Raw genomic sequence first — 26,849 nt, 5'->3', positions numbered from 1 at the left:
CTACGAAGTTGTCCCAAATGAGAACATCTGGTCCCTTCGGTCGCCTGACACCGTAGCCGTTTTCAGAACAAAAATCCGTTCAATAGATCGTCCGCAAAAAATTCGTGAAGGAACACCATTTTTTTCTTTATTTTGTTCATTGCGCATCTTCGGAGACGCGTCTTTCCTTCACCCCCAATGTGAGAGGGTGAAAGAGCACACTATCGCCCCTTGCGTCCTGGAAAAAGATAACAAAATGCAACCCAAGATAAGGGCAATAGCGTCACTCGATACATTTGTTTTTGTTTTGTTTCCGCAAGTTAACCTGAGTTATATCTTCGACGCATGAGACGGCACTGTGCTCCTTCACCCTCTCACATTGGGAGTGAAGGGAAGACGCGTCTCTTGAGATGCGCAAGGAACAAAATAAGGAAAAAAATGGTGTTCCTTCACGAATTTTTCGCGGACGAGATAAAAAATAAAGGATGTTTATTTAATTAGTGAGCGTATGGAAATGAGCCGCTCACTACTCAGTTCATGGCCGATGTCCCAAGGTCCTTACCAAAAAGAAATTTCTTCGATGGCGCCACCTGTTCACGAATTATTTAGCCTGGGGGCTTCCGTGAAACACCCGGTATATATATATGGGGTAACTTAGTACAGATGGACGCGAAAAAGATGTAGACTTCAAGTCATGAAGAAACTTGGGAAGCCTTATAAGGATTAAGAATAACAAATGTCAAGCAGAATGAATGATGAAAAATAACAAATGTCACTTGCCCAAGTGACATTTGTTATTCTTCAGTCCTGACGAAGGCGGAGTCTCCGCCGCAACGTTGACTTCCCCCTTAACTTTCCACCAATAAATAAAAAACCCCCCTTTTGTTACTTCCTACATCTTCATTGTCTGCCTCTAATTGTGTTAGTACCTATTTCATTTCGCGGTCGCCCAAACCCCTTTCTTTCAGCATACAGGGTGTCCCAGAAAACGCGTCATTGAATTATAATAAAAAAACTACGCCACCTAGAATCATGCGGTCAACGGCATTTGTTCTTATTAGGTTTTTGCCACCTTGTAAAGTTAATGTCATGTACCCCAAATATAATTATGCAAATATTTGCGAACTGAACTCAGAAATTTGCCAAGGGAATGTCACTTTTTTACCCCACCAATATGAAGAGCGTGCCGAATTCACTCAAATTCATGATAATTGACGGTGATATTCACGAGCGATCCCATCGGAAAAAATAGCTGAATATCATGCTTTTCGGAGCACCGGACCATAACGCGCGATGTCTTTCTGAGCGCAATCGCTCGCAGTCCGACGAAAGGAGGTTCCGAAGCCAGCCCACAGAGTGATAGTAGAAAAAGTAACAGTTCCTAAAATTGGGAGAGGGAAAGCATTCTCCCAGCGAAATTCGGACGTGATAAGCCATGCCTGCGTTATCTCTTTCTGCGATGCCGGGGTGGGCTGGGTTTCCAACCTCCTTTCGTCGGACTGACAAAGATTGCGCTGAAAAATTCATCGTGCGCTATTCTGTGCAACCTCCGTAGAGCATGATGTTCGGCTATTTCTTCCGATGGGATAGCTTCTGATTATCCCTGTCAATTAATTTGACTAAATTAGACACGCTCTTCACATTGGTGGGGTAAAAAAGTGACATTGACTAGGCAAATTTCTGACTTAAGCTCGCAAAAATTTACATAATTAAATTTACGTTACACGACATTCACACGAGGAGGTTGCAAAAACCCAGTAAGAACAAATGCAATTGACCGCATGACTCTAGGTGGTGTAGTTTTTTAAATATTATTAAATGACACGTTTTCTGGGACACCCTGTACAGGGTGTCCCAGAATACGTGTCATTGAATTATAATAAAAAAACTCCTTTTTTGCGCTCCTCCTTTTTTGCGCTTCACCGCGACCAGCCGCGACAAAAATATGTAAACCGAAACCAATTAATTACTGCAACAAATGACGCGCTTCGGTGGCAAATTTTTGTCTAAGAGGTGTCCACTGAAGGTCCCAAAAGAGGTTATACCCATTTTAATGCCGACGTCGCCCTGATTTAGAAGTTACGTTTTTTCACGAAACTCATTTGAATTTTCATTTAAATAATGAGCGGCTCCAACTCATTCACATGGTGCGCAGGTTGTAGGCGGTATCGGACAGATACTTGTAATAAAGATAGTTCTTCGATTGGTGCACCGGTTCGCGAATTATTTAGCCCGGGGATTTAATTGAAACACCAATTCTGGCAAACACCAACAACGCCCTTACGCCTTTTATACGCCCAAGCTCAGGCTTCCTCAACCACGGATATGGTCCACCAGCGTGCCTGCATTTATGCCATTTTGCCTGCAAAATCTATATATAGATTTTGCACACAGGGACGATGCAACACCAGCAGCTCAAGAGCGTTGAGCTGTTGCTGGCGTGTCCTCCTTTTATCTGTCCAAGACGTTTTGCTTTAGCTTTAGCAAGAATATCGGTAAAAGCCAGGAGGTACGTGTTTGCAGCGCGCAAAAATGTCAAAATTATGCCGTTACGTGTAATCAGATGACCTCAGACAAGTCCCGTGCTTTGAACCAAGAGAGCCAGCCTATAAGTTATTCACAGATAATCAACATTTTTCTTACAAAATCTACTCAGCTAAAATTATTGGTTTTACCGCCGATCACTATCGTATAATATCAGCGAGCAAATTCATACAAAAATGAAATGTACGATGTCGATGAGGTCTCCGTTCCTGATATGACGTGTCTAATAGCACTTACTGCTACTTCTACCGGCTTTTTTATTTTGCTCCACGTCGTAGTGCAAGAAAACGTCTATTTCTATATGTTGCCCCAGGGGTTCCAATATAAAGAAAAGCGTCCAATCGAATGTCTCTACCATAACTACGGGTTATGTTACGTAGCGGGCGTTCACTATATGCCTTGAGGAAACGTTAAGTTGGTATATTTCAGGCATAAAACGTCTCTAGCGCCAACGTAGCTTCAACGAGAGCGTAACCGTACGTAAAAATTAGGTTTCTTCGGGATGCAAACTGTGAGTCAGACTATCTTTTCGCTGTCCATTATTCTTAAGGAAACTCTTCAAATCGTGTACCATACTGTTATAACAGAGGTAGTGATTGTGATGGAACTACTTGTCGTAGTCGGCAACGCTCAGGCTCGCAACGTATCGACTATCCCTGTGAAGTCTGCCCAGGACGCACGATCCCCTCTTATAAGAGAGAGAGGGGTAATGTCTGAATCGGCTCGCCGTTGTTGGCCACACAGAAGTTGGCATCGTCACGACTATAAGAGCATTATAAGAGAATTTCACCACATAACACGGTGAAGGCCAACCGTTGGAGAGGATCATACCGTACGCCTTTTCGTAACTATGCATAAGTGTCACAAAAAGACGTACGCCTACATTTTCAAGAAACGATGGGAGACAAGGATGCCATTGAGGATGATGACTAGGAGGGTGCTGTGCGATCAAGTTCTGCTTCAACGGTGCACACTTGTAGCTCTTCCAAAGAGACATTAAAAGGGTGTGGCACTGTCGAGAAATGAAAAGGGGAGAAATGGGGACACTAAATGCGGTCCTCACCTCGGCACTCAAGTGATGTCCTGGAGGGAGACGCAGGCGCACAAACGGGATAAATCGCTCGTAAAAATAACACGGACATCCGAGTTAACTTTTTTTATCACAGTGGGGGAGGGTGTCCCTGGGCCCTGGATAAGAACCTGGCCAGTATTTTGACGTTGGTGCTCAACCACCACTTTCCCTTGGCACTGCGCCTGCTGTTTAGAACGACCCTCCACTATGGTGCCCATTACTGTCCTGTACTTTTTCTGGTTGTTGTGTAGTGTGGCTGGACAATGGATAGGATGCGAGGAAGAAGAAACTGTGTGTCCGGCTCGAACCCAGAGCAGCCCGCAGCCTTCCCCGTGCGCCCGTGTTCAAGCTTTCTGTCACGAAATACGGTAAAGTGGCACTCTTCCTAGCTATTTTAATGTCTTTGCTAAAGCTGGCATAGCCCAGCGGGAGACAACGTGTAATGTCGGATGTTTCAACGCCGAATGCGGACGCTGCTATTAAAAGCAACTCGCCGCCCAGGACAATATTTTTAGCTTCGCAGGCTTCTCGAAAGAAGGTGTTTATTCGGAGGAAAGTCGATTACCATGACCATCTCCACTGCAGGTCAGCGGCTGAATGCAGCTCAAGGGTGGAGTACCGACACCCGTCAAAATCGGCGTCGCTGTCGCCTTGGCAGCAGGCGCATGGTGGCGGTGAGTTCGGACAACACAAATAGAACTACTCGTCAATGCAAAAACGGCAGTAGGTGTGTATGCATGATCACCGTTCACAGCAAACAACGTGAAACACCTGCGGGGAAACCCACTTGCTTAAGTTATTCAGCAGCGAACACATAAGGGACGCATAATACCTGGCTACGGTTTCAAAATAACTCTCGGAACCCCAACTCCTCCATTCACCCACTCTATATCTGGAAGATACGCTGTCTACCTTCCTCAGAAACGATCTGAAACTGCGCTATTCCCCAAATGTAAACGACACTGCAACGGATAACGATATACCATTAAATAAGCCATTTTTAAAACGCGTATGCAGGGATTGTCCCAGTACCCCTTTCCCCCAAAAAATTTTTTGCAACACCCTCCCAATATACCTGCCAGACAGGTAAAAACAGCCAGAAAAGGACCAGATATGGACGTCACCCTCCTAAAACCATCGAAAACAAGCTAGAATGCCTTGAGGCAGTTTTGTGGGAATCACTTCATTTCAGTACTTTTGTCCTGACGGGCACTGAGCCTGTCATAGCGGCCTGCTGCAATATGGCGTCCGTCGCACGTGCGATCTGCCACCGGTGCACGGGTTACGTGCACGGCGCGTGTTGCGAGACAGTGTTGTAGCTTCGAGCAGCCTTTTTGAGATCCGTCGGTCTTCGTCCCCTGACGTCCAGCCCGTCATGAGCTCATCACGGTGAGCGGCACTTTTCGCTCAGGCGCATTAGCACTCTCATCTTACAGGATGTGTGTTGGAATGATTATTGTGCTGCATTGTGCAGTGTTCGGGTGGACGTGCAGTCGACGACGAGGGTCTGCGTTTCTCCCGCAGGAAGGTAGGACATTTTAATGGTCACTTCAGCTATGACCACGGATTATTCCTTCCTTACTTCCGGTTGCAGTTTTGCGCCGAAAATTGTGCGGACACATATACGGCAATTTGTTCAGTAATTTACTTGTGTCTTTTGCGTTTATTGAGAAGTTTGTCCGTGGAAAGTCAGTATCTATGGATAGGCAACCTGAGAGAGGGCGACGGGATTTTGGGACCAGTACCGAGTGTCATTTGCCACGTCCTATGCCGCTCAATCTTGTGTCCAAAATTTATCTGCAAAAGATAAACCGTGTTACCACGACCCATATATTTGAGGTGCTCTGGGTTTTCCAGTTGTCCATCTTGCGTAATTTCCCCCAAACTTCTACGGAATTTGGGGAATGCGTAAGGGGACAGAATCAATCGAAACTGAGAGGTCCACATGCCCGTTTCCATGGCAACGTCTGCCCCATGTGTATGGCTATTCCTGCAATTACGAGCGCAGGCACCTACACTGTAGATGTAGCTTCGAATTTGGACCTCCGGCAGTAAATTTTTACCGAAACCCTTACAACATGAGCTCTATGAGAGCATCGTCTGTAATCATGCACATCTGAAGTGATTCCCTGGTCTTCTGTGACAGCTCGACTTCTCCCCCACCCGCTGCCTATCCCGCACCCATTCCTGCACCCATTCCTGCACCCCCTCCATTGGAATACCAGAGCGTAGAGTGCCATTACGCAAGGTAGGTTTTTTTGTACCTTTAAAGGCACGCTAACTGTGCTGCTTCCCCAAAGTCCTGGGCCCGCCGATATCCGTCGCTATTCATCTCGGGAAGTACGGCGTGGTGGTCGGGACTTGCCCTATAGGGAACCTCCGCGAAGAGGCTACTCGCGGGAGACTTACGACCGAGACGATAGTTCCCGTCGAAGGGATGACTACGACTACGAAGACGACTATGACCGACGGCCTCGCGAGGACCGACGGCCTCGAAAGCCCAGGTCTCGTGAACGAGACGAGAGTCCACCACGACACAGGCACCACCCTAAGCATCACGATGCACGGGACGTCGAGAGGTCCTACAAAATTTACATAACCAGGTAAAGAGGTAGGAGCGGCTCCCTGAAGGCAAGTTGCTGTGTCATGTAGGGAGGGACTTTTCCGAGTAGGGAGTTTACGAAACATGTTTATCGATTAGATAAGCGTACTATCTTGTGAGGATGTAACTCCACAGCCGTTCTTTCATTACACGACGTCAAAAATGGCAGTATCGCGAACGAGAGAATTCACGCGAAATATTTAGTGAAAATAGAGAAGTTCAAGGCATGCGGTTGATTACATGCAGTTAATGTTCAACGTAGTTTCCCTCACTTCCGGTTCAGAACTGCCAGTTGGGCCTGTTGGTGAATGGATGAGTTAATGATTAAAGGCGCTAAATTATGACGGACGAAATACGGAGGACACTCACAGAGCGATACTGTCAACCAACAGGTTGACAGTAGCGCGCTGTGTGTGTCGTCCGTATTTCGTCCTTGTTCAGATTTTAGCGCTTTTAATCATTAGTTATTCCCTCACTTGAGAAAAATCCCCATGAACACACGTCGTGGAACAAACGCTAGGAAAGCTTGATAAAGAAGTCCCGTGAGGAGTGGTAATACTACGCATCACTCACTCCTTTGCCGCGTCCCGCTATGTGAAGCAAATTTTATTTCATGGCTATTATGGGACACTTCTGCACTACGGTGCCATGCATTTTAGTTTTGATGGTACATTGTGTGCGTACAGCGGTGGCTAAACACGGCGGTATCAAGTTTCCGTCTGCACGATGTGGAGAACAAAATTTCTTATTTCGGTGGACACTTCCATTCGTCAAGGTGTTTCTGCATGTGTTTCACGAACGCCAATTATCAAACTTGTCTTAAATTGAAAGAGGACTGCATTCCCTCGTACCGTTCTGTTCCCTGGAGAGCTTGGGGAGTCCGGGAGAAAGATACGAATTTCACGGAATGGTATCTGCGTAAACACGCGTAGAGACTTTAAAACACTTCGTGTACTACAATAAAAGTATTTTCAGTCACTCCAAATTCGGTTCTTGAGCTGCATATAGTCGGGGATCCTGCATGCATTAGGCGAGATGCGGTCGATTTTTGGAGGGCGCGGAGCTCCTCCTTCCGTGCGCCAGTGGCTCCCTCGCGTCTCACACAAGCTGGGGTTCTCACACAGGTCTCAAACCAAAGTTCCCTCTGCACCGAGCATATCGAGCAAAAGCATGGTGGATCAGGCTACACTCGACAAGCTGGAAGCTGGCTTCAAGAAGCTTCAGGACTCCAAGGAGTGTCATTCCTTGCTGAAGAAGTACCTGACCCGTGATGTTTTCGACAGACTCAAGACCAGGAAGACTGCCATGGGGGCAACCCTACTGGACGTCGTTCAGTCTGGTGAGTGTTTTCTCTACATAAGAGATGGGTGCAGCGAAAATAGCTGGTGTCAGATTGCGAGGTGGTTCCAAGTCTTAATATAGTGGCGGCCGCGCTTCGCTTCTGGCGGCGCCGATCGATTTAGACGCTTTGCCGCGACCGATTTACAGACTTCCCTGAGCACTCGGAAGGTGACCTTGGCATGAGAAAAAAATAAAAAAATTCAAGAAAGACAATGCTTCGTCCAGCTTTATTTTGCGTTGCAATGTTATACGTTAGTCGTTTTGATTTGATATATATCGAAATTGGGCTGGGATGATCAGACTTCAAAAGCAATATGTGACAGAAAGTACTTCAATATGGCGTACGCAATGCATAGCCTTTCTGTACTCAAATGTACTGTATAATTGTCAGTAATTGTAACCGCCTAATGAGCGCGAAACATGTTAGTGGTCAAGCACGCGCTAAGTCCATCTGCTTTTGCATCTACACTCCGACAACTTGACGCACGCTGAAGGCCAACCGTTGCATAGAATGACACTGTCGTCATTCCTGATCACAAAAACGGGCCCCACTCAGCACTTTCCAACAAACCAGGGGATGTCATTCGGGTTTGCTAGGAGCGTGTTATGTCGTAAAGTTCTCTTTTAGGAGGGTTGTTAACAAAAGGGAAGACTTTTGCTGTAACTTGGATTGTTAATTGCGACAAAAAGGAAGATACCTTTAGCGTGTAAGAGGAGCTCCAGTGTCGTGTACCTGCAATTGATAAACGATACAGGTCAATATGCGTGAAGAAACAGATGCAGAGCCGTCTTGTCCCTTCGTTTTATGTCTCCCTGCAGATATTTCTGTCATTACATTCACACGTCATTACATTCCATTTTTATTGATTCGTCGATCAGTTGTCTCGCGACATAAAACCACCAATTATTATTTTTATTATTCATTTGTCCTATCGCGGAACAAATAGAATAAGGCCCAATAAACGGGTAAAGACATGGGACTTGACAGCGTAACGCGCTCTTCGCTTCCCATCGTGTCGAATGACATGGTTCTCTTGGCTGGCTTGTTGAAAAATGGGACTTTTTGTGACACTCCTCAAATCAAGAGCGAGTAGTCGCACAGTGGTTGCTTTGAGCGTGGTATACAGGGTGTCCAAGAAAACGTGTCATTGAATTATAAATGAAAAGCTACGCCACCTAGAATCATGCAGTCAACGGCATTTGTTCTTAGTAGGTTTTTGCCACCGCCTGATGTGAATGTCATGTATCGTAAGTTTAATTATGCAAATATTTGCGAACTGAACTCAGAAATTTGCCGTGAAGGTCACTTTTTTTACCCCACCAATTTGAAGAGCGTACCGAATTCATGAAATTCATGATAATTGACAGTGATATTCACGAGCTATCCCATTGGAAAAAATAGCCGAACATCATGCTTTTCGGAGCACCGGACCATAACGCTCTACGACTTTTTGAGCGCAATCGCTGTCAGTCCGACGAAAGGAGGTTCCAAACCCAGCCCACAGAGTGATAGTAGAAAAAGTGACAGTTCCTGAAATTGGGAGAGGGAAACCATGATCCTAGCGAAAGCCGGACGCGATAGGCCATGCCTGTGTTATCTTTTTCCGCGATGCCAGGGTGGGCTGGGTTTCCAACCTCCTCTCATCGGACTGACAACGATTGCGCTGAAAAATTCGTCGCGCGCTATCCTCTGGGAGCTCCATAGAGCATGATGTTCGGCTACTTTTTTCCGATGGGATAGCTCCTGAATGTCCCTGTAAGTTATCATTAATTTGAGTAAATTAGACACGCTCTTCACATTGGTGGGGTAAAAAAGTGACCTTTACTTGGCAAATTTCCGACTTCAGATCGCAAAAATTTACATAAATAGGAGGGCAAAAACCTAGTGAGAGCAAGTACCGTTGACCGCATGATTCTAGGTGGTGTAGTTTTCTTTATTATTCAATAACACGTTTTCTGGGACACCCTGTATGGTAACTACTGTGACAGTAACTACTCTGAACACTGAACTTCACCGCATAGCACGCTCTGCGCCAACCATTGCCACGAGTGATAGGGATAGGGTTATCGCTTCTGATTCGAATAGAGAGGGAGGCGTACGCCTTTTTGTGTCAATTATCATATATACAAATTGACACAAAGGTGAAGTTCAGTTCTTATAGTGTATACGACCAACATAACATAACCACAAACTGTAACCACGCCACAATTGAGCCTTTCGTTCTACAACTCATAGCGAGTGAAGCCCAACCTCTGTGTAACGGTCACGTGTGACAATGAACCGTCACGATTTGTGCCGCGGAATCGACTTTGGGCAGTTTCCTCCCATCGATTACCTTTACACTTAGCAACCACTGTAACGCACATCCATAAAATAAAAACACATTATGCACTGAAATCGAAACACAATGATACCGTTATGGACTTGTAGATAGTATCCTTTTCGTGACAATTTACACAAAAGGCCGTAGGTCTACCGTCATCAGAGGAGTGTACGATCTTATTCCGGATGATGGCTCTTCGATAGAAGCGTGCAGTGCGGTCACGTTCTTAGTTGTACGTGCTCCTACTGCACAACGCCAGGGCTTTCCAGATATGCGTGTCCTGTAGTGCGCTGCAATACTGACCAAAAGCCTATTTTTACCCAAGCCATTCGAAAGCGCCCGATTTTCAGCTCTAATAATGGGTTCAAAAATAGCACGCTATACTCCCCCGAAACTCCACCGGCGTTTAAGCGGTCCTTAGCTCTCCTCACTTGGTGTTGTTTGGGTTCCTGCATAAACAATACGAGTATCATTGACAAACAATGCACATTTCACTCGCAACTCCGAGACAAAATTATGTATGTTGTACTGACATCGGTAACGAAAATATTCGAGGAACACTACCAATACTATCGCCACGAGTCCGCGGGGATTTCGTGTATATAAAGAAAACTTTGAGGGCATTTTCTGCCACTGTGGGCAGTAGACTCACGCAAAGGTAGTGTGATCTTGATAGATAGCGCCTTAGTGATAGCGATAGTGTGATATTGTGTGGTGTGTGGTGCAAATGCAAGAAAACACACGCAACAGCTTTTGCGTTCACGTGCATAAAGTCAAAACGTTAGTTCTCAAAACATGCCACATGTTCTGAGAACTGTAACGAGCCGAACTGTATGACGAGCAAAAAAAAAAGAACAAGGACACTAAGACCGGAAGTACGAATACAGACCCGGCAGAGAAAGTAGTCTTAGTACAGGGCCATATTATGGACATAAAATACGCTGCGTAGATAGCACTATGATTTGGCCATGCCTTTTTGCGGCATTGTACGTGTACGCATGGGCGTACCGAGAGGGGGGCAAGGGGGGCCATAGCTTCCCCCTGAAGCTCTAAGGTCGCTTGTGAAAATAGTGCGCTTTTTAGTCATAGGTCGTAATGATTATTCTAAGATGTCCTAATAATAAAATCCTCTGAACATCTGCACAGTCTGCCTCCAGAAAAAGAGGTGGTAGGGAGATGCACGCTCCCCTCCCCAGAAGTCCCCTCCTCTCCTTGGAAAAAAATCCTGGGAACGCCCATGCTAGGCAAAGTATCACGAAAGCCCTGTTTCTACAGTGAGACTGCTTCGTTCCTTCGTCTGTGTAGCTCACTGGCAATTCATTTCTTCTACTGGTCGCACTCTAGCGTGGTCATTCACAATGACGCTTGGATTAGTTGAGAACGAGGGGTATTTCCGTGGCAACCGACCAAAACGTTGTGTGGCCCCAGTTAATCCAGCCTTGAGTTTATTCACATTGAGACAACGGCGATTCAAGATAATTGTGTTGCGGGATGGAAGCCTCGCCTACATTTACATTTTCGATTGTTTTGTGTACAACGCGCTACCAAGACCTGTATGGGGTTTTCACCTGTGCGTTCGTTTTTGCAGGTATGGAGAACTTGGACAGTGGCGTGGGACTGTACGCACCGGACGCAGAGTCGTACACTCTCTTTGCTGACCTTTTCAACCCCGTGATCGAAGACTACCACGGAGGCTTCAAGGCAACCGATCGTCACCCTCCCACAGATTTCGGTGACGTGAACACTCTGCACGACCTCGACCCTGAGAACAAGTACGTAATTTCCACTCGAGTGCGATGCGGTCGCTCCCTCCAGGGCTATCCGTTCAATCCTTGCCTAACTGAAGCTCAGTACAAGGAAATGGAAGAGAAGGTTCGGAGTACACTCAGCTCACTACAAGGAGAGCTCAAGGGAACTTACTACCCTCTCACGGGCATGGACAAGAAAACTCAGCAGCAGCTGATTGACGACCACTTCCTCTTCAAGGAGGGAGATCGTTTCCTGCAGGCTGCTAATGCCTGCCGTTTCTGGCCTACGGGTAGAGGAATCTACCACAACGACGCTAAGACTTTTCTGGTCTGGTGCAACGAGGAAGACCATTTGCGCATTATTTCCATGCAGAAGGGCGGCGACCTCAAGACTATCTACTCTCGCATGGTGAACGCAGTGAAGCAGATCGAACAGAAGTTGCCTTTCTCCCGGGATGACCGTTTGGGTTACCTTACTTTCTGCCCTACAAACCTGGGAACCACAATCCGCGCTAGCGTCCACATCAAAGTCCCTAAGCTGGCTGCTGACCTCAAGAAACTTGAAGGAATTGCAGCCAAGTACAACCTCCAAGTGCGAGGTAATGCCATCTTGCCACATTGTAGGCTATATAGCAATGCGCCGCTCTACATGATTACTATCTATATTCCAGGCACCCGAGGTGAGCACACTGAGAGTGAAGGCGGAGTTTACGATATCTCGAACAAGCGTCGTCTGGGACTCACTGAGTACCAGGCGGTACGTGAAATGCACGATGGTATCTTGGAGCTCATCAAGATGGAGGCAGCTGCCTAAAACCCTCGCAACATAGCCTAATAAAATTCTTTTAGAATTCCCTGCAGTCTAAACATGCGTGGAGTGTTTGTCTGCTTGTCCTATGGGAAAATGTTAGCAAACTGGACATGTATGACATCGGGAAGGAAACCTCCAGGATCACTACAGAAAATGTACGATTATCGAGGTAGGGGCTCTACTGTTCTCTGCCCAACGAGAACAGGAGAGCCCCTCCCAGCAAAGCGATAACAACCCTCATCTTTACTACCGTACACTCTTAAAAATGAACGTCACCACATAGCACGCTGAAGGCCAACCATTGTACAGAGTGATACCTTTTTTACTCCTAATTTGTGGAAAGAGCAGGGCGTACACCTTTTTGTGACAATTAACATTTCTTCATAAGTGTTACAAAAAGGCGTACGCCTCCCGTTTTCAGCAAATCAGGTGACAGAACGATGTCACTCGGGCTGACGGATTGCTAGGAGCGTGCTATGTGGTGAAGTTCATCTTTAAGAGTGTAGAATGGGATGAAGAGAAAAGGAGGACAGCCTTCTGCATCTTCTGAGCAAATTTCCAACATGTTCTGCATGGTGTTGTAAGGCTTTTTGTGCTGGATTTAAGATGAAGAATTTTGGAATGACCAGAGAGTAATTAAACGGGCGATATATGGTCGGTATATTGGCGGTACTGCCTACACGTTTGCTCGAATCATCTGCGTACACTCTGAAAACAGAACTTGACCGCGTAGCACGCTCTGCACCAACCATTGCCACGAATGACAGGGTTATCGCTTCTGATTCGAATGAGGGAGTGGGACGTACGCCTTTTTGTGTCAATTTGGATGCATGAGAATTGACCACAAAAAGGCGTACGCCTTCCTCTCTCTTCGAATCAGAAGCGATAACCCTATCATTCGTAGTAATGGTTGGCGTATAGCGTGCTATGCGGTCAAGTCCAGTTTTTAGAGTGCATAGTGGCGCTGAGGTGGCGACGAAAATGACGGCAGTTACTGCTGGTATCCGGTGCTGATACGCGTACAGGGAAAACAAAAAGGACGAACACGGGCTACGACGGGCCGGTGCTTTCTGCAGCCTCAGCTCGCGAAAGGATTTTCTACTTGCTGTCAAGGACAGCTACCGGCTAGGTTATGGTCGGGATTTGAACCGGACAGTTCGGAAATTGTAGATTTGTCTTCGGTGTCCGGGAGGGTGAGAGTTGGTTTCCCGAACGCGAAATGTTTGGAAACGAGAAAGTCACAAGTATGACGTGACGATAACTCTCGTTGACATCGTCGCAGACTTGTACAGGTTACTTAAAAAAGGTAATTGATTACCGTTACTATTACTCTGGTGGCAAAAGTAATTGTTTACCGTTACAAATTACTCGGCAAAAATTGTAATGAAGTAGCCGCTAAAAAACTAACGCATTCCTTTGACCGTTACTTTTGATAACAATACGTCGTATGGCTAAGTTCGTGAAATTACACATACATTGACCCGCTTACCGCGATTGGAGTTTGCGCTTTGAACAGGATAATAGCAACAACACTGTCTTAGGAGCTTTTCTTTATGTAAACATATTATTCATTGAGACAACACATTGTTTTCGTCTTTTCTCTCCATCACCATGAACATTTCCGAAAAGCTGAAGCCATGGCGATAAATCAGGAGAGCTAGTGATGGCAGTGTCCAAGAGGAAAGAAAATCGCAACTACACTGTTAAAACAGAACTTCACCTCATAGCACGCTCCTAGCAAACCATTATTCCGAATGATATCATTCTGTGTCCTTATTTGCTCAAAATGGGAGGAGGCGCCTATCTGGGACACATTATGCATGTCCCAGATAGGCTCCTCCCACTGTTTTGAATGAATCATGACACAGAATGATATCATTCGGAATGGTGCTTAGGTAGCCGTGTGCTATGTGGTGAAGTTCTATTTTAACAGTGTACAATCTCAGTGTCCTGGGCAACCTCACTGTGGATCACCTACCAAGGAGTTGACCTTTGACATTCTAACTTGGAAATTCCACGTTATGCCCGAAGCTTGACCTACTCATACAGCGGTTACAGTCGGAAGGGATTAAAGATACCAGAAAGGATATTTGACAAGCCTACGATCATTTTCAATTTGTTCTTCTGCACTAAAGCATTCATCCTGGGATTTATCAAATTGAAAATCGTTCGAATAACGAAAAAATTCGATATCAACCACGGCCGTGAACGGCGGCTGATTCGACAAGCCTACGAGGCGAACTGCCCGTGACGTCAATCACAGCCGATGCTGTCGATTGGCTGACGGTCTTTTGCGATCAAATTGCAAAATTTGCATGCAAGCTCGCAAGCTTCGCCATGAAATATGTTTTAATTTGACCTGGAGCTAAAATCGTATCTAATCGTTGACACAGAATCCTACCAGAAGTAATGTAGCTGTTGATTGCCAAATTATAATGACGCCGTGATGTTACACGTAAGGTTTGTCTGCCTAGTGTGGCGATATGCTACACGTGCCGCAGGGTAGGACTGCGGATAATTTCGGCCACCTGGGGTTCTTTTGACGTGCGCCGAAAATCTCCGACACACGGTGCTGGAAGCAATGTTTACCTTCCCCACATTGCTGCTGTCCTCGGCCGGGATCGAATCCGCAAACTTGAGCTCAGCAAGCCAACACGTTACCGACTGAGCTACCGAAGAGGCCTTCGGAGGAGGCTGTCTTCTTCTTCTTCTTCGTATGGGATGAGAGTGGTCAGCCGAATTTTTGGCCTGCTACTCTTAAAAAAAACGAAAAAAACGCACATACACAAACACACACACTTCACGTTCACTCATATGTACACAGTCAGCGCGCACTCGTCACGCACTTTACATTGTCTTCATTTCATGCACTTCATATTTACATGCTTATTAGCACGGGGCTATTCCATGACAGTGTCACAGGTCGGTGGTCTTCGGTTAGGTTATATGGCATAACGGAGTGTGGGTAATACAATGGTGGTGGTGGTGGCCCCACGGGTGGGGTCAGGGGGTGGTCACAGGTAGGTTCACAGGTTGGTGAGTCCGGATTCCTTGAGGAACTCTACTAGGTATCTCGCTGCTCGTCGACATTGGTTGTGGTTTGGCCATGCGCCAAGGATCTTCTCTAGCGTGAGCGGTCGGCCGTCTAAATTTTTGAGGTCTTGTTCAAGCTTCCTTCTGGGGTTGTCGTAGTTTTTTGCGTTGGAGAAGCACGTGAACATCGTCCTCGGGTACCTTACAAGTCTTGCAGAGGGGGTCGCTTGCGATGTTGACCTTGAACTTGTAAGCTTGGGTAAAGGCTGTGCCCAGGCGAAGTCGGTGTACTTGCGCGGTATCCCTTCTTTTCATGTGTTTGTTACCAGTGTGCTTGAGGTCGCCGTCCATGCGCTTTAACCGTGAGTTTATCCAGTCTGGGCCTTGTAGGTGCTTCTTCATTTCTTCTTGTGCTATGTTCTTGGCTGCCACTTTGATATCGGGCTTGCTGAGGGGGATGCTTGTGATGGTACACTTGGTGTGGGCATCTTTTGCTGCTTTGTCTGCTTCCTCGTTTCCGACGATTCCACAGTGGCTCGGTACCCACTGTATCACCAGCTTGTGGCCTTTTTCCTTTAACTGTCTGTGGGTTGTTAGTACTTCAGTTTTCAGGTCTGCCATAGGGGTTTGCTTGGTTGACTAGACGAAAGCTTCTGAATTCGCTTTTTGCCCATTCAGTTCAATCCTCGCGTTATGTTCATCTAGACTATCGATAGTACCCTCACTCGCAATCTCAATGTTGCGTTTATTTCTGTGTAGACGAAACCTTCTGAATTCGCTTTTTGCCCATTCATCCTCGTGTTTCGTTCATCCGAATTATTGACAGTTTCCTCACTCGCGAATTCAAAGTTTGGATTATTTCTTTTGAAAACGAAATCTTCTGGATTCGCGTTTTGACCATTAAATTCAATGCTCGCGTTATGTTCTTCCTGACTATCGATAGTTCCCTCACTCGCAATCTCAAAGTTTCGTTTATTTCTCTCTAGACGAAAGCTTCTGAATTCGCTTTTCAGCCCATTCAGTTCAATCCTCGTATTTCGTTCATCCAAATTATTGACAGTTTCCTAACTCGCGAATTCAAAGTTTGGATTATTTCTTTTGAAAACGAAATCTTCTGGACTTGCGTTTTGCCCATTCGATTTAATCCTCGTGTTTCGTTCATCCAGACTATCGATAGTTTTCTCACTCGCAATCTCAAAGTTTCGTTTATTTCTGTGTAGACGAAAGCTTCTGAATTCGCTTTTTGCCCATTCAGTTCAATCCTCGTGTTTCGTTCATCCAAATTATTGACAATTTCCTCACTCGTGAATTCAAAGATCGAATTATTTCTTTTGAAAACGAAATCTTCTGGACTCGCGTTTTCCCCCTTCAATTCAATCCTCGCGTTATGTTCATCCAGACTATCGATTGTTCCCTCACTCGCAATCTCAAAGCTTCGTTTATTTCTCTGTAGACGAAACCTTCGGAATTCGCTTTTTGCCCATTCAGTTCAATCCTCGTGTTTCGTTCATCCAAATTATTGACAGTTTCCTCACTCGCGAATCCACAGTTTGGATTATTTCTTTTGAAAACGAAATCTTCTGGATTCGCGTTTTGCCCATTCAATTCAATCCTCGCGTTATGTTCATCCAGACTATCGATAGTTCCCTTACTCGCAATCTCAAAGCTTCGTTTATTTCTCTGTAGACGAAACCTTCTGAATTCACTTTTGCCCATTCTGTTCAATCCTTATGTTTCGTTCATGCAAATTATTGACAGTTTCTTCACTCGCGAATTCAAAGTTTGGATTATTTCTTTTGAAAACGAAATCTTCTGGATTCGCGTCTTGCCCATTAAATTCAATCCTCGCGTTATGTTTATCCAGACTATCGGTAGTTCTCTCACTCGCAATCTCAAAATTTTGTTTATTTCTCTCTAGACGAAACCTTCTGAATCCGCTTTTTAGCCCATTCAGTTCAATCCTCGTATTTCGTTCATCCAAATTATTGACAGTTTCCAAACTCGCGAATTCAAACTTTGGATTATTTCTTTTGAAAACAAAATCTTCTGGATTCGCGTTTTGCCCATTCAATTCAATCCTCGCGTTATGTTCATCCAGACTATCGATAGTTCCCTCACTCGCAATTTCAAAGTTTCTTTTATTTCTCTGTAGACGAAACCTTCTGAATTCGCTTTTTGCCCATTCAGTTCAATCCTCGTGTTTCGTTCATCCAAATTATTGACAGTTTCCTCACTCGCGAATTCACAGTTTGGATTATTTCTTTTGCAAACGAAATCTTCTGGATTCGCGTTTTGCCCATTCAATTCAATCCTCGCGTTATGTTCATCCACACTATCGATAGTTTACTCACTCGCAATCTCAAAGTTTCTTTTATTTCTCTGTAGACGAAAGCGTCTGAATTCGCTTTTTGCCCATTAAGTTCAATCCTCGTGTTTCGTTCATCCAAATTATTGACAGTTTCCTCACTCGCGAATTCAAAGTTTCGATTATTTCTGTTGAAAACGAAATACTCGGGATTCGCGTTTTGCCCATTCAGTTCAATCCTCGCGTTATGTTCATCCAGACTATCGATAGTTCCCTCACTCGCAATCTCAAAGCTTCGTTTATTTCTCTGTAGACGAAACCTTCTGAATTCGCTTTTTGCCCATTCAGTTCAATCCTCGTGTTTTCTTCATCCAAATTATTGACAGTTTCCTCACTCGCGAATAAAAACTTTGGATTATTTCTTTCGAAAACGAAATCTTCTGGATTCGCGTTTTGCCCATTAAATTCAATGCTCGCGTTATGGTCTTCCAGACTATCGATAGTTCCCTCACTCGCAATCTCAAAGCTTCGTTTATTTCTCTGTAGACGAAACCTTCTAAATTCGCTTTTTGCCTATTCAATTGAATCCTCGTGTTTCGTTCATCCAAATTATTGACAGTTTCTTCACTCGCGAATTCAAAGTTTGGATTATTTCTTTTGAAAACGAAATCTTCTGGATTCGCGTCTTGCCCATTAAATTCAATCCTCGCGTTATGTTTATCCAGACTATCGGTAGTTCTCTCACTCGCAATCTCAAAATTTTGTTTATTTCTCTCTAGACGAAACCTTCTGAATCCGCTTTTTAGCCCATTCAGTTCAATCCTCGTATTTCGTTCATCCAAATTATTGACAGTTTCCAAACTCGCGAATTCAAACTTTGGATTATTTCTTTTGAAAACAAAATCTTCTGGATTTGCGTTTTGCCCATTGAATTCAATCCTCGCGTTATGTTCATCCAGGCTATCGATAGTTCCCTCACTCGAAATCTCAAAGTTGCGTTTAGTTCTCTGTTGACGAAACCTTCGAAATTCGCTTTTTGCCCATTCAGTTCAACCCTCGTGTTTCGTTCATCCAGACTATCGATAGTTTTCTCACTCGCAATCTCAAAGTTTCTTTTATTTCTCTGTAGACGAAAGCGTCTGAATTCGCTTTTTGCCAATTCAGTTCAATCCTCGTGTTTCGTTCATCCAGACTATCGATAGTTCCCTCACTCGCAATCTCAAAGTTTCGTTTATTTTATCGTAGACGAAACCTTCTGAATTCGCCTTTTTCCCATTCACTTCAATCCTCGTGTTTCGTTCATCCAAATATTGACAGTTTCCACACTCGCGAATTCAAAATTTGGATTATTTCTTTTGAAAACGAAATCTTCTGGATTCGCGTTTTGCCCATTCAATTCAATCCTCGCGTTATGTTCATCCAGACTATCGATAGTTCCCTCACTCGCAATCTCAAAGTTTCGTTTATTTTATCGTAGACGAAACCTTCTGAATTCGCCTTTTTCCCATTCACTTCAATCCTCGTGTTTCGTTCATCCAAATATTGACAGTTTCCACACTCGCGAATTCAAAGTTTGGATTATTTCTTTAGAAAACGAAATCTTCTGGATTCGCGTTTTGCCCATTCAATTCAATCCTCGCGCTATGTTCATAAAGAGTATCGATAGTTGCCTCACTCGCAATCTCAAAGTTCCTTTTGTAGACTGTAGACGAAACCTTCTGAATTCGCTTTTTGCCCATTCAGTTCAATCCTCGTGTTTCGTTCATCCAAATTATTGACAGTTTCCTCACTCGCGAATTCAAAGTTTGGATTAAATACTTTTGCAAACGAAACTTTCTGGATTCGCGTTTTGCCCATTCAATTCAATCCTCGCGTTATGTTCATCCACACTATCGATAGTTTCCTCACTCGCAATCTCAAAGTTTCTTTTATTTCTCTGTAGACGAAAGCTTGTGAATTCGCTTTTTGCCCATTCAGTTCAATCCTCGTGTTTCGTTCATCCAAATTATTGACAGTTTCCTCACTCGCGGATAAAAACTTTGGATTATTTCTTTTGAAAACGAAATCTTCTGGATTCGCGTTTTGCCCATTAAATTCAATGCTCGCGTTATGTTCTTCCAGACTATCGATAGCTCCCTCACTCACAATCTCAAAGCTTCGTTTATTTCTCTGTAGACGAAACCTTCTAAATTCGCTTTTTGCCTATTCAATTGAATCCTCGTGTTTCGTTCATCCAACTTATTGACAGTTTCTTCACTCGCGAATTCACAGTTTGGATTATTTCTTTTGAAAACGAAATCTTCTGGATTCGCATTTTGCCCATTCAATTCAATCCTCGCGTTATGTTCATCCAGACTATCGATAGTTCCCTTACTCGCAATCTCAAAGCTTCATTTATTTCTCTGTAGACGAAACCTTCTGAATTCACTTTTGCCCATTCTGTTCAATCCTTGTGTTTCGTCCATCAAAATTATTGACAGTTTCCTCACTCGCGAATTCAAAGTTTGGATTATTTCTTTAGAAAACGAAATCTTCTGGATTCGCGTTTTGCCCATTCAATTCAATCCTCGCGCTATGTTCATAAAGAGTACCGATAGTTGCCTCACTCGCAATCTCGAAGTTCCTTTTATTTCTCTGTAGACGAAACCTTCTGAATTCGCTTTTTGCCCATTCAGTTCAATCCTCGTGTTTCGTTCATCCAAATTATTGACAGTTTCCTCACTCACTATTTCAAAGTTTGGATTATTTCTTTTGAAAACGAAATCTTCTGGATTCGCGTTTTGCCCATTCACTTCAATCCTCGCGTGATGTTCTTCCACACCATCGGTAGTTCTCTCACTCGCAATCTCAAAGTTTCGTTTATTTCTCTCTAGCCGAAACCTTCTGAATTCGCTTGTTGCGCATTCAGTTCAATCCTCGTGTTTTCTTCATCCAAATTATTGACAGTTTCCTCACTCGCGGATAAAAACTTTGGATTATTTCTTTTGAAAACGAAATCTTCTGGATTCGCGTTTTGCCCATTAAATTCAATGCTCGCGTTATGTTCTTCCAGACTATCGATAGTTCCCTCACTCGCAATCTCAAAGCTTCGTTTATTTCTCTGTAGACGAAACCTCCTAAATTCGCTTTTTGCCTATTCAATTGAATCCTCGTGTTTCGTTCATCCAAATTATTGACAGTTTCTTCACTCGCGAATTCAAAGTTTGGATTATTTCTTTTGAAAACGAAATCTTCTGGATTCGCGTCTTGCCCATTAAATTCAATCCTCGCGTTATGTTTATGCAGACTATCGGTAGTTCCCTCACTCGCAATCTCAAAATTTTGTTTATTTCTCTCTAGACGAAACCTTCTGAATTCGCTTTTTAGCCCATTCAGTTCAATCCTCGTATTTCGTTCATCCAAATTATTGACAGTTTCCTAACTCGCGAATTCAAACTTTGGATTATTTCTTTTGAAAACAAAATCTTCTGGATTTGCGTTTTGCCCATTGAATTCAATCCTCGCGTTATGTTCATCCAGGCTATCGATAGTTCCCTCACTCGAAATCTCAAAGTTGCGTTTAGTTCTCTGTTGACGAAACCTTCGAAATTCGCTTTTTGCCCATTCAGTTCAACCCTCGTGTTTCGTTCATCCAGACTATCGATAGTTTTCTCACTCGCAATCTCAAAGTTTCTTTTATTTCTCTGTAGACGAAAGCGTCTGAATTCGCTTTTTGCCAATTCAGTTCAATCCTCGTGTTTCGTTCATCCAGACTATCGATAGTTCCCTCACTCGCAATCTCAAAGTTTCGTTTATTTTATCGTAGACGAAACCTTCTGAATTCGCCTTTTTCCCATTCACTTCAATCCTCGTGTTTCGTTCATCCAAATATTGACAGTTTCCTCACTCGCGAATTCAAAGTTTGGATTATTTCTTTTGAAAACGAAATCTTCTGGATTCGCGTTTTGCAGATTTAATTCAATCCTCGCGTTATGTTCATCCAGACTATCGGTAGTTCCCTCACTCGCAATCTCAAAATTTTGTTTATTTCTCTCTAGACGAAACCTTCTGAATTCGCTTTTTAGCCCATTCAGTTCAATCCTCGTATTTCGTTCATCCAAATTATTGACAGTTTCCTAACTCGCGAATTCAAACTTTGGATTATTTCTTTTGAAAACGAAATCTTCTGGACTCGCGTTTTCCCCATTCAATTCAATCCTCGCGTTATGTTCATCCAGACTATCGATAGTTCCCTCACTCGCAATCTCAAAGTTTCTTTTATTTCTCTGTAGACGAAACCTTCTGAATTCGCTTTTTGCCCATTCAGTTCAATCCTCGTGTTTCGTTCATCCAAATTATTGACAGTTTCCTCACTCGCGAATTCACAGTTTGGATTATTTCTTTTGAAAACGAAATCTTCTGGATTCGCGTTTTGCCCATTCAATTCAATCCTCGCGTTATGTTCATCCAGACTATCGATAGTTCCCTTACTTGCAATCTCAAAGCTTCATTTATTTCTCTGTAGACGAAACCTTCTGAATTCACTTTTATCCATTCTGTTCAATCCTTGTGTTTCGTCCATCAAAATTATTGACAGTTTCCTCACTCGCGAATTCAAAGTTTGGATTATTTCTTTAGGAAACGAAATCTTCTGGATTCGCGTTTTGCCCATTCAATTCAATCCTCGCGCTATGTTCATAAAGAGTATCGATAGTTGCCTCACTCGCAATCTCAAAGTTACGTTTATTTCTGTGTAGACGAAACCTTCTGAATTCGCTTTTTGCCCATTCAGTTCAATCCTCGTATTTCGTTCATCCAAATTATTGACAGTTTCCTCACTCGCGAATTCTAAGTTTGGATTATTTCTTTTGAAAACAAAATCTTCTGGATTCGCGTTTTGCCCATTGAATTCAACTCTCGTGTTATGTTCATCCAGACTATCGATAGTTTTCTCACTCGCAATCTCAAAGTTTCTTTTATTTCTCTGTAGACGAAAGCGTCTGAATTCGCTTTTTGCCAATTCAGTTCAATCCTCGTGTTTCGTTCATCCAGACTATCGATAGTTCCCTCACTCGCAATCTCAAAGTTTCGTTTATTTTATCGTAGACGAAACCTTCTGAATTCGCCTTTTTCCCATTCACTTCAATCCTCGTGTTTCGTTCATCCAAATATTGACAGTTTCCTCACTCGCGAATTCAAAGTTTGGATTATTTTTTTGAAAACGAAATCTTCTGGATTCGCGTTTTGCAGATTTAATTCAATCCTCGTGTTTCGTTCATCCAGACTATCGATAGTTTTCTCACTCGCAATCTCAAAGTTTCTTTTATTTCTCTGTAGACGAAAGCGTCTGAATTCGCTTTTTGCCCATTAAGTTCAATCCTCGTGTTTCGTTCATCTAAATTATTGACAGTTTCCTCACTCGCCAATTCAAAGTTTGGATTATTTCTTTTGAAAACGAAATCTTCTGAATTCGCTTTTTGCCCATTCAATTCAATCCTCGCGTTATGTTCATCCAGACTATCGATAGTTCCCTCACTCGCAATCTCAAAGCTTCGTTTATTTCTGTGTAGACGAAACCTTCTGAATTCGCTTTTTGCCCATTCAGTTCAATCCTCGTGTTTTCTTCATCCAAATTATTGACAGTTTCCTCACTCGCGGATAAAAACTTTGGATTATTTCTTTTGAAAACGAAATCTTCTGGATTCGCGTTTTGCCCATTAAATTCAATGCTCGCGTTATGTTCTTCCAGACTATCGATAGTTCCCTCAATCGCAATCTCAAAGCTTCGTTTATTTCTCTGTAGACGAAACCTCCTAAATTCGCTTTTTGCCTATTCAATTGAATCCTCGTGTTTCGTTCATCCAAATTATTGACAGTTTCTTCACTCGCGAATTCAAAGTTTGGATTATTTCTTTTGAAAACGAAATCTTCTGGATTCGCGTCTTGCCCATTAAATTCAATCCTCGCGTTATGTTTATGCGGACTATCGGTAGTTCTCTCACTCGCAATCTCAAAATTTTGTTTATTTCTCTCTAGACGAAACCTTCTGAATTCGCTTTTTAGCCCATTCAGTTCAATCCTCGTATTTCGTTCCTCCAAATTATTGACAGTTTCCTAACTCGCGAATTCAAACTTTGGATTATTTCTTTTGAAAACAAAATCTTCTGGATTTGCGTTTTGCCCATTGAATTCAATCCTCGCGTTATGTTCATCCAGGCTATCGATAGTTCCCTCACTCGAAATCTCAAAGTTGCGTTTAGTTCTCTGTTGACGAAACCTTGGAAATTCGCTTTTTGCCCATTCAGTTCAACCCTCGTGTTTCGTTCATCCAGACTATCGATAGTTTTCTCACTCGCAATCTCAAAGTTTCTTTTATTTCTCTGTAGACGAAAGCGTCTGAATTCGCTTTTTGCCAATTCAGTTCAATCCTCGTGTTTCGTTCATCCAGACTATCGATAGTTCCCTCACTCGCAATCTCAAAGTTTCGTTTATTTTATCGTAGACGAAACCTTCTGAATTCGCCTTTTTCCCATTCACTTCAATCCTCGTGTTTCGTTCATCCAAATATTGACAGTTTCCTCACTCGCGAATTCAAAGTTTGGATTATTTCTTTTGAAAACGAAATCTTCTGGATTCGCGTTTTGCAGATTTAATTCAATCCTCGCGTTATGTTCATCCAGACTATCGATAGTTCCCTCACTCGCAATCTCAAAGTTTCGTTTATTTCTGTGTAGACGAAACCTTCTGAATTCGCTTTTTGCCCATTCAGTTCAATCCTCGTGTTTCGTTCATCCAAATTATTGACAATTTCCTCACTCGTGAATTCAAAGATCGAATTATTTCTTTTGAAAACGAAATCTTCTGGACTCGCGTTTTCCCCATTCAATTCAATCCTCGCGTTATGTTCATCCAGACTATCGATAGTTCCCTCACTCGCAATCTCAAAGTTTCTTTTATTTCTCTGTAGACGAAACCTTCTGAATTCGCTTTTTGCCCATTCAGTTCAATCCTCGTGTTTCGTTCATCCAAATTATTGACAGTTTCCTCACTCGCGAATTCACAGTTTGGATTATTTCTTTTGAAAACGAAATCTTCTGGATTCGCGTTTTGCCCATTCAATTCAATCCTCGCGTTATGTTCATCCAGACTATCGATAGTTCCCTTACTCGCAATCTCAAAGCTTCATTTATTTCTCTGTAGACGAAACCTTCTGAATTCACTTTTATCCATTCTGTTCAATCCTTGTGTTTCGTCCATCAAAATTATTGGCAGTTTCCTCACTCGCGAATTCAAAGTTTGGATTACTTCTTTAGGAAACGAAATCTTCTGGATTCGCGTTTTGCCCATTCAATTCAATCCTCGCGCTATGTTCATAAAGAGTATCGATAGTTGCCTCACTCGCAATCTCAAAGTTACGTTTATTTCTGTGTAGACGAAACCTTCTGAATTCGCTTTTTGCCCATTCAGTTCAATCCTCGTATGTCGTTCATCCAAATTATTGACAGTTTCCTCACTCGCGAATTCTAAGTTTGGATTATTTCTTTTGAAAACAAAATCTTCTGGATTCGCGTTTTGCCCATTGAATTCAACTCTCGTGTTATGTTCATCCAGACTATCGATAGTTTTCTCACTCGCAATCTCAAAGTTTCTTTTATTTCTCTGTTCACGAAAGCGTCTGAATTCGCTTTTTGCCAATTCAGTTCAATCCTCGTGTTTCGTTCATCCAGACTATCGATAGTTCCCTCACTCGCAATCTCAAAGTTTCGTTTATTTTATCGTAGACGAAACCTTCTGAATTCGCCTTTTTCCCATTCACTTCAATCCTCGTGTTTCGTTCATCCAAATATTGACAGTTTCCTCACTCGCGAATTCAAAGTTTGGATTATTTTTTTGAAAACGAAATCTTCTGGATTCGCGTTTTGCAGATTTAATTCAATCCTCGTGTTTCGTTCATCCAGACTATCGATAGTTTTCTCACTCGCAATCTCAAAGTTTCTTTTATTTCTCTGTAGACGAAAGCGTCTGAATTCGCTTTTTGCCCATTAAGTTCAATCCTCGTGTTTCGTTCATCTAAATTATTGACAGTTTCCTCACTCGCCAATTCAAAGTTTGGATTATTTCTTTTGAAAACGAAATCTTCTGAATTCGCTTTTTGCCCATTCAATTCAATCCTCGCGTTATGTTCATCCAGACCATCGATAGTTTCCTCTCTCGCAATCTCAAAGTTTCTTTTATTTCTCTGTAGACGAAAGCTTCTGAATTCGCTTTTTGCCCATTCAGTTCAATCCTCGTGTTTCGTCCATCCAAATATTGACAGTTTCCTCACTCGCGAATTCAAAGTTTGGATTATTTCTTTTGAAAACGAAATCTTCTGGATTCGCGTTTTGCCCATTCAATTCAATCCTCGCGTTATGTTCATCCAGACTATCGATAGTTCCCTTACTCGCAATCTCACAGCTTCGTTTATTTCTCTGTAGACGAAACCTTCTGAATTCACTTTTGCCCATTCTGTTCAATCTTTATGTTTCGTTCATGCAAATTATTGACAGTTTCCTCACTCACTATTTCAATGTTTGGATTATTTCTTTTGAAAACGAAATCTTCTGGACTCGCATTTTGCCCATTCACTTCAATCCTCGCGAGATGTTCTTCCACACTATCGGTAGTTCTCTCACTTGCAATCTCAAAGTTTCGTTTATTTCTCTCTAGACGAAACCTTCTGAATTCGCTTTTTGCGCATTCAGTTCAATCCTCGTGTTTCGTTCATCCAAATTATTGACAGTTTCCTCACTCGCGAATTCAAAGTTTGGATTATTTCTTTTGCAAACGAAATCTTCTGGATTCGCGTTTTGCCCATTCAATTCAATCCTCGCGTTATGTTCATCCACACTATCGATAGTTTCCTCACTCGCAATCTCAAAGTTTCTTTTATTTCTCTGTAGACGAAAGCGTCTGAATTCGCTTTTTGCCCATTAAGTTCAATCCTCGTGTTTCGTTCATCCAAATTATTGACAGTTTCCTCACTCGCGAATTCAAAGTTTCGATTATTTCTGTTGAAAACGAAATACTCGGGATTCGCGTTTTGCCCATTCAGTTCAATCCTCGCGTTAT

The 26,849-nt window shown here is 43.2% G+C and overlaps 2 protein-coding genes across 3 annotated transcripts; one reads left to right on the top strand and one right to left on the bottom strand.

Moving 5' to 3' along the window:
* Positions 1 to 3,787: 3,787 nt before the first annotated feature.
* LOC135394360 (arginine kinase-like) lies at positions 3,788 to 12,470 on the top strand. Of its 2 annotated transcripts, XM_064625075.1 has the most exons (7): positions 4,875 to 4,984; positions 5,070 to 5,123; positions 5,742 to 5,843; positions 5,896 to 6,198; positions 7,322 to 7,536; positions 11,451 to 12,209; positions 12,282 to 12,470. In XM_064625075.1, the coding sequence occupies exons 1-7, from the start codon at positions 4,971 to 4,973 to the stop codon at positions 12,422 to 12,424; spliced, it is 1,590 nt and encodes a 529-aa protein (XP_064481145.1). In that variant the 5' UTR covers positions 4,875 to 4,970; the 3' UTR covers positions 12,425 to 12,470. The 2 variants fall into 2 exon arrangements, with proteins under 2 accessions (XP_064481146.1, XP_064481145.1); XM_064625076.1 differs by lacking the exons at positions 4,875 to 4,984; positions 5,070 to 5,123; positions 5,742 to 5,843; positions 5,896 to 6,198 and adding an exon at positions 3,788 to 3,963.
* Positions 12,471 to 15,586: 3,116 nt separating this feature from the next.
* Positions 15,587 to 16,075, bottom strand: LOC135395717 (uncharacterized). Its single transcript, XM_064626811.1, has one exon. The coding sequence runs from the start codon at positions 16,073 to 16,075 to the stop codon at positions 15,587 to 15,589; it is 489 nt and encodes a 162-aa protein (XP_064482881.1).
* Between the last annotated feature and the right edge of the window lie 10,774 nt (positions 16,076 to 26,849).

The sequence above is a fragment of the Ornithodoros turicata genome, chromosome 5 (genome assembly GCF_037126465.1).
Source record: "Ornithodoros turicata isolate Travis chromosome 5, ASM3712646v1, whole genome shotgun sequence".
Classification (NCBI taxonomy): Eukaryota; Metazoa; Arthropoda; class Arachnida; order Ixodida; family Argasidae; genus Ornithodoros; species Ornithodoros turicata.
The sequence above is the reverse complement of the archived record's forward strand: the minus strand, read 5'-3'. Positions and strand labels throughout refer to the sequence as shown.

Bases quoted from the DNA above. Each gene is read 5' to 3' on its own strand.
- LOC135394360 (XM_064625075.1), top strand. The intron at 6,199-7,321 runs GTAAAGAGGTAG...GTTCTCACACAG, and splicing joins TACAAAATTTACATAACCAG to GTCTCAAACCAAAGTTCCCT. The intron at 12,210-12,281 runs GTAATGCCATCT...TCTATATTCCAG, and splicing joins GTACAACCTCCAAGTGCGAG to GCACCCGAGGTGAGCACACT.
- LOC135395717 (XM_064626811.1), bottom strand. From the start codon at position 16,075: ATGGCAGACCTGAAAACTGAAGTACTAACAACCCACAGACAGTTAAAG.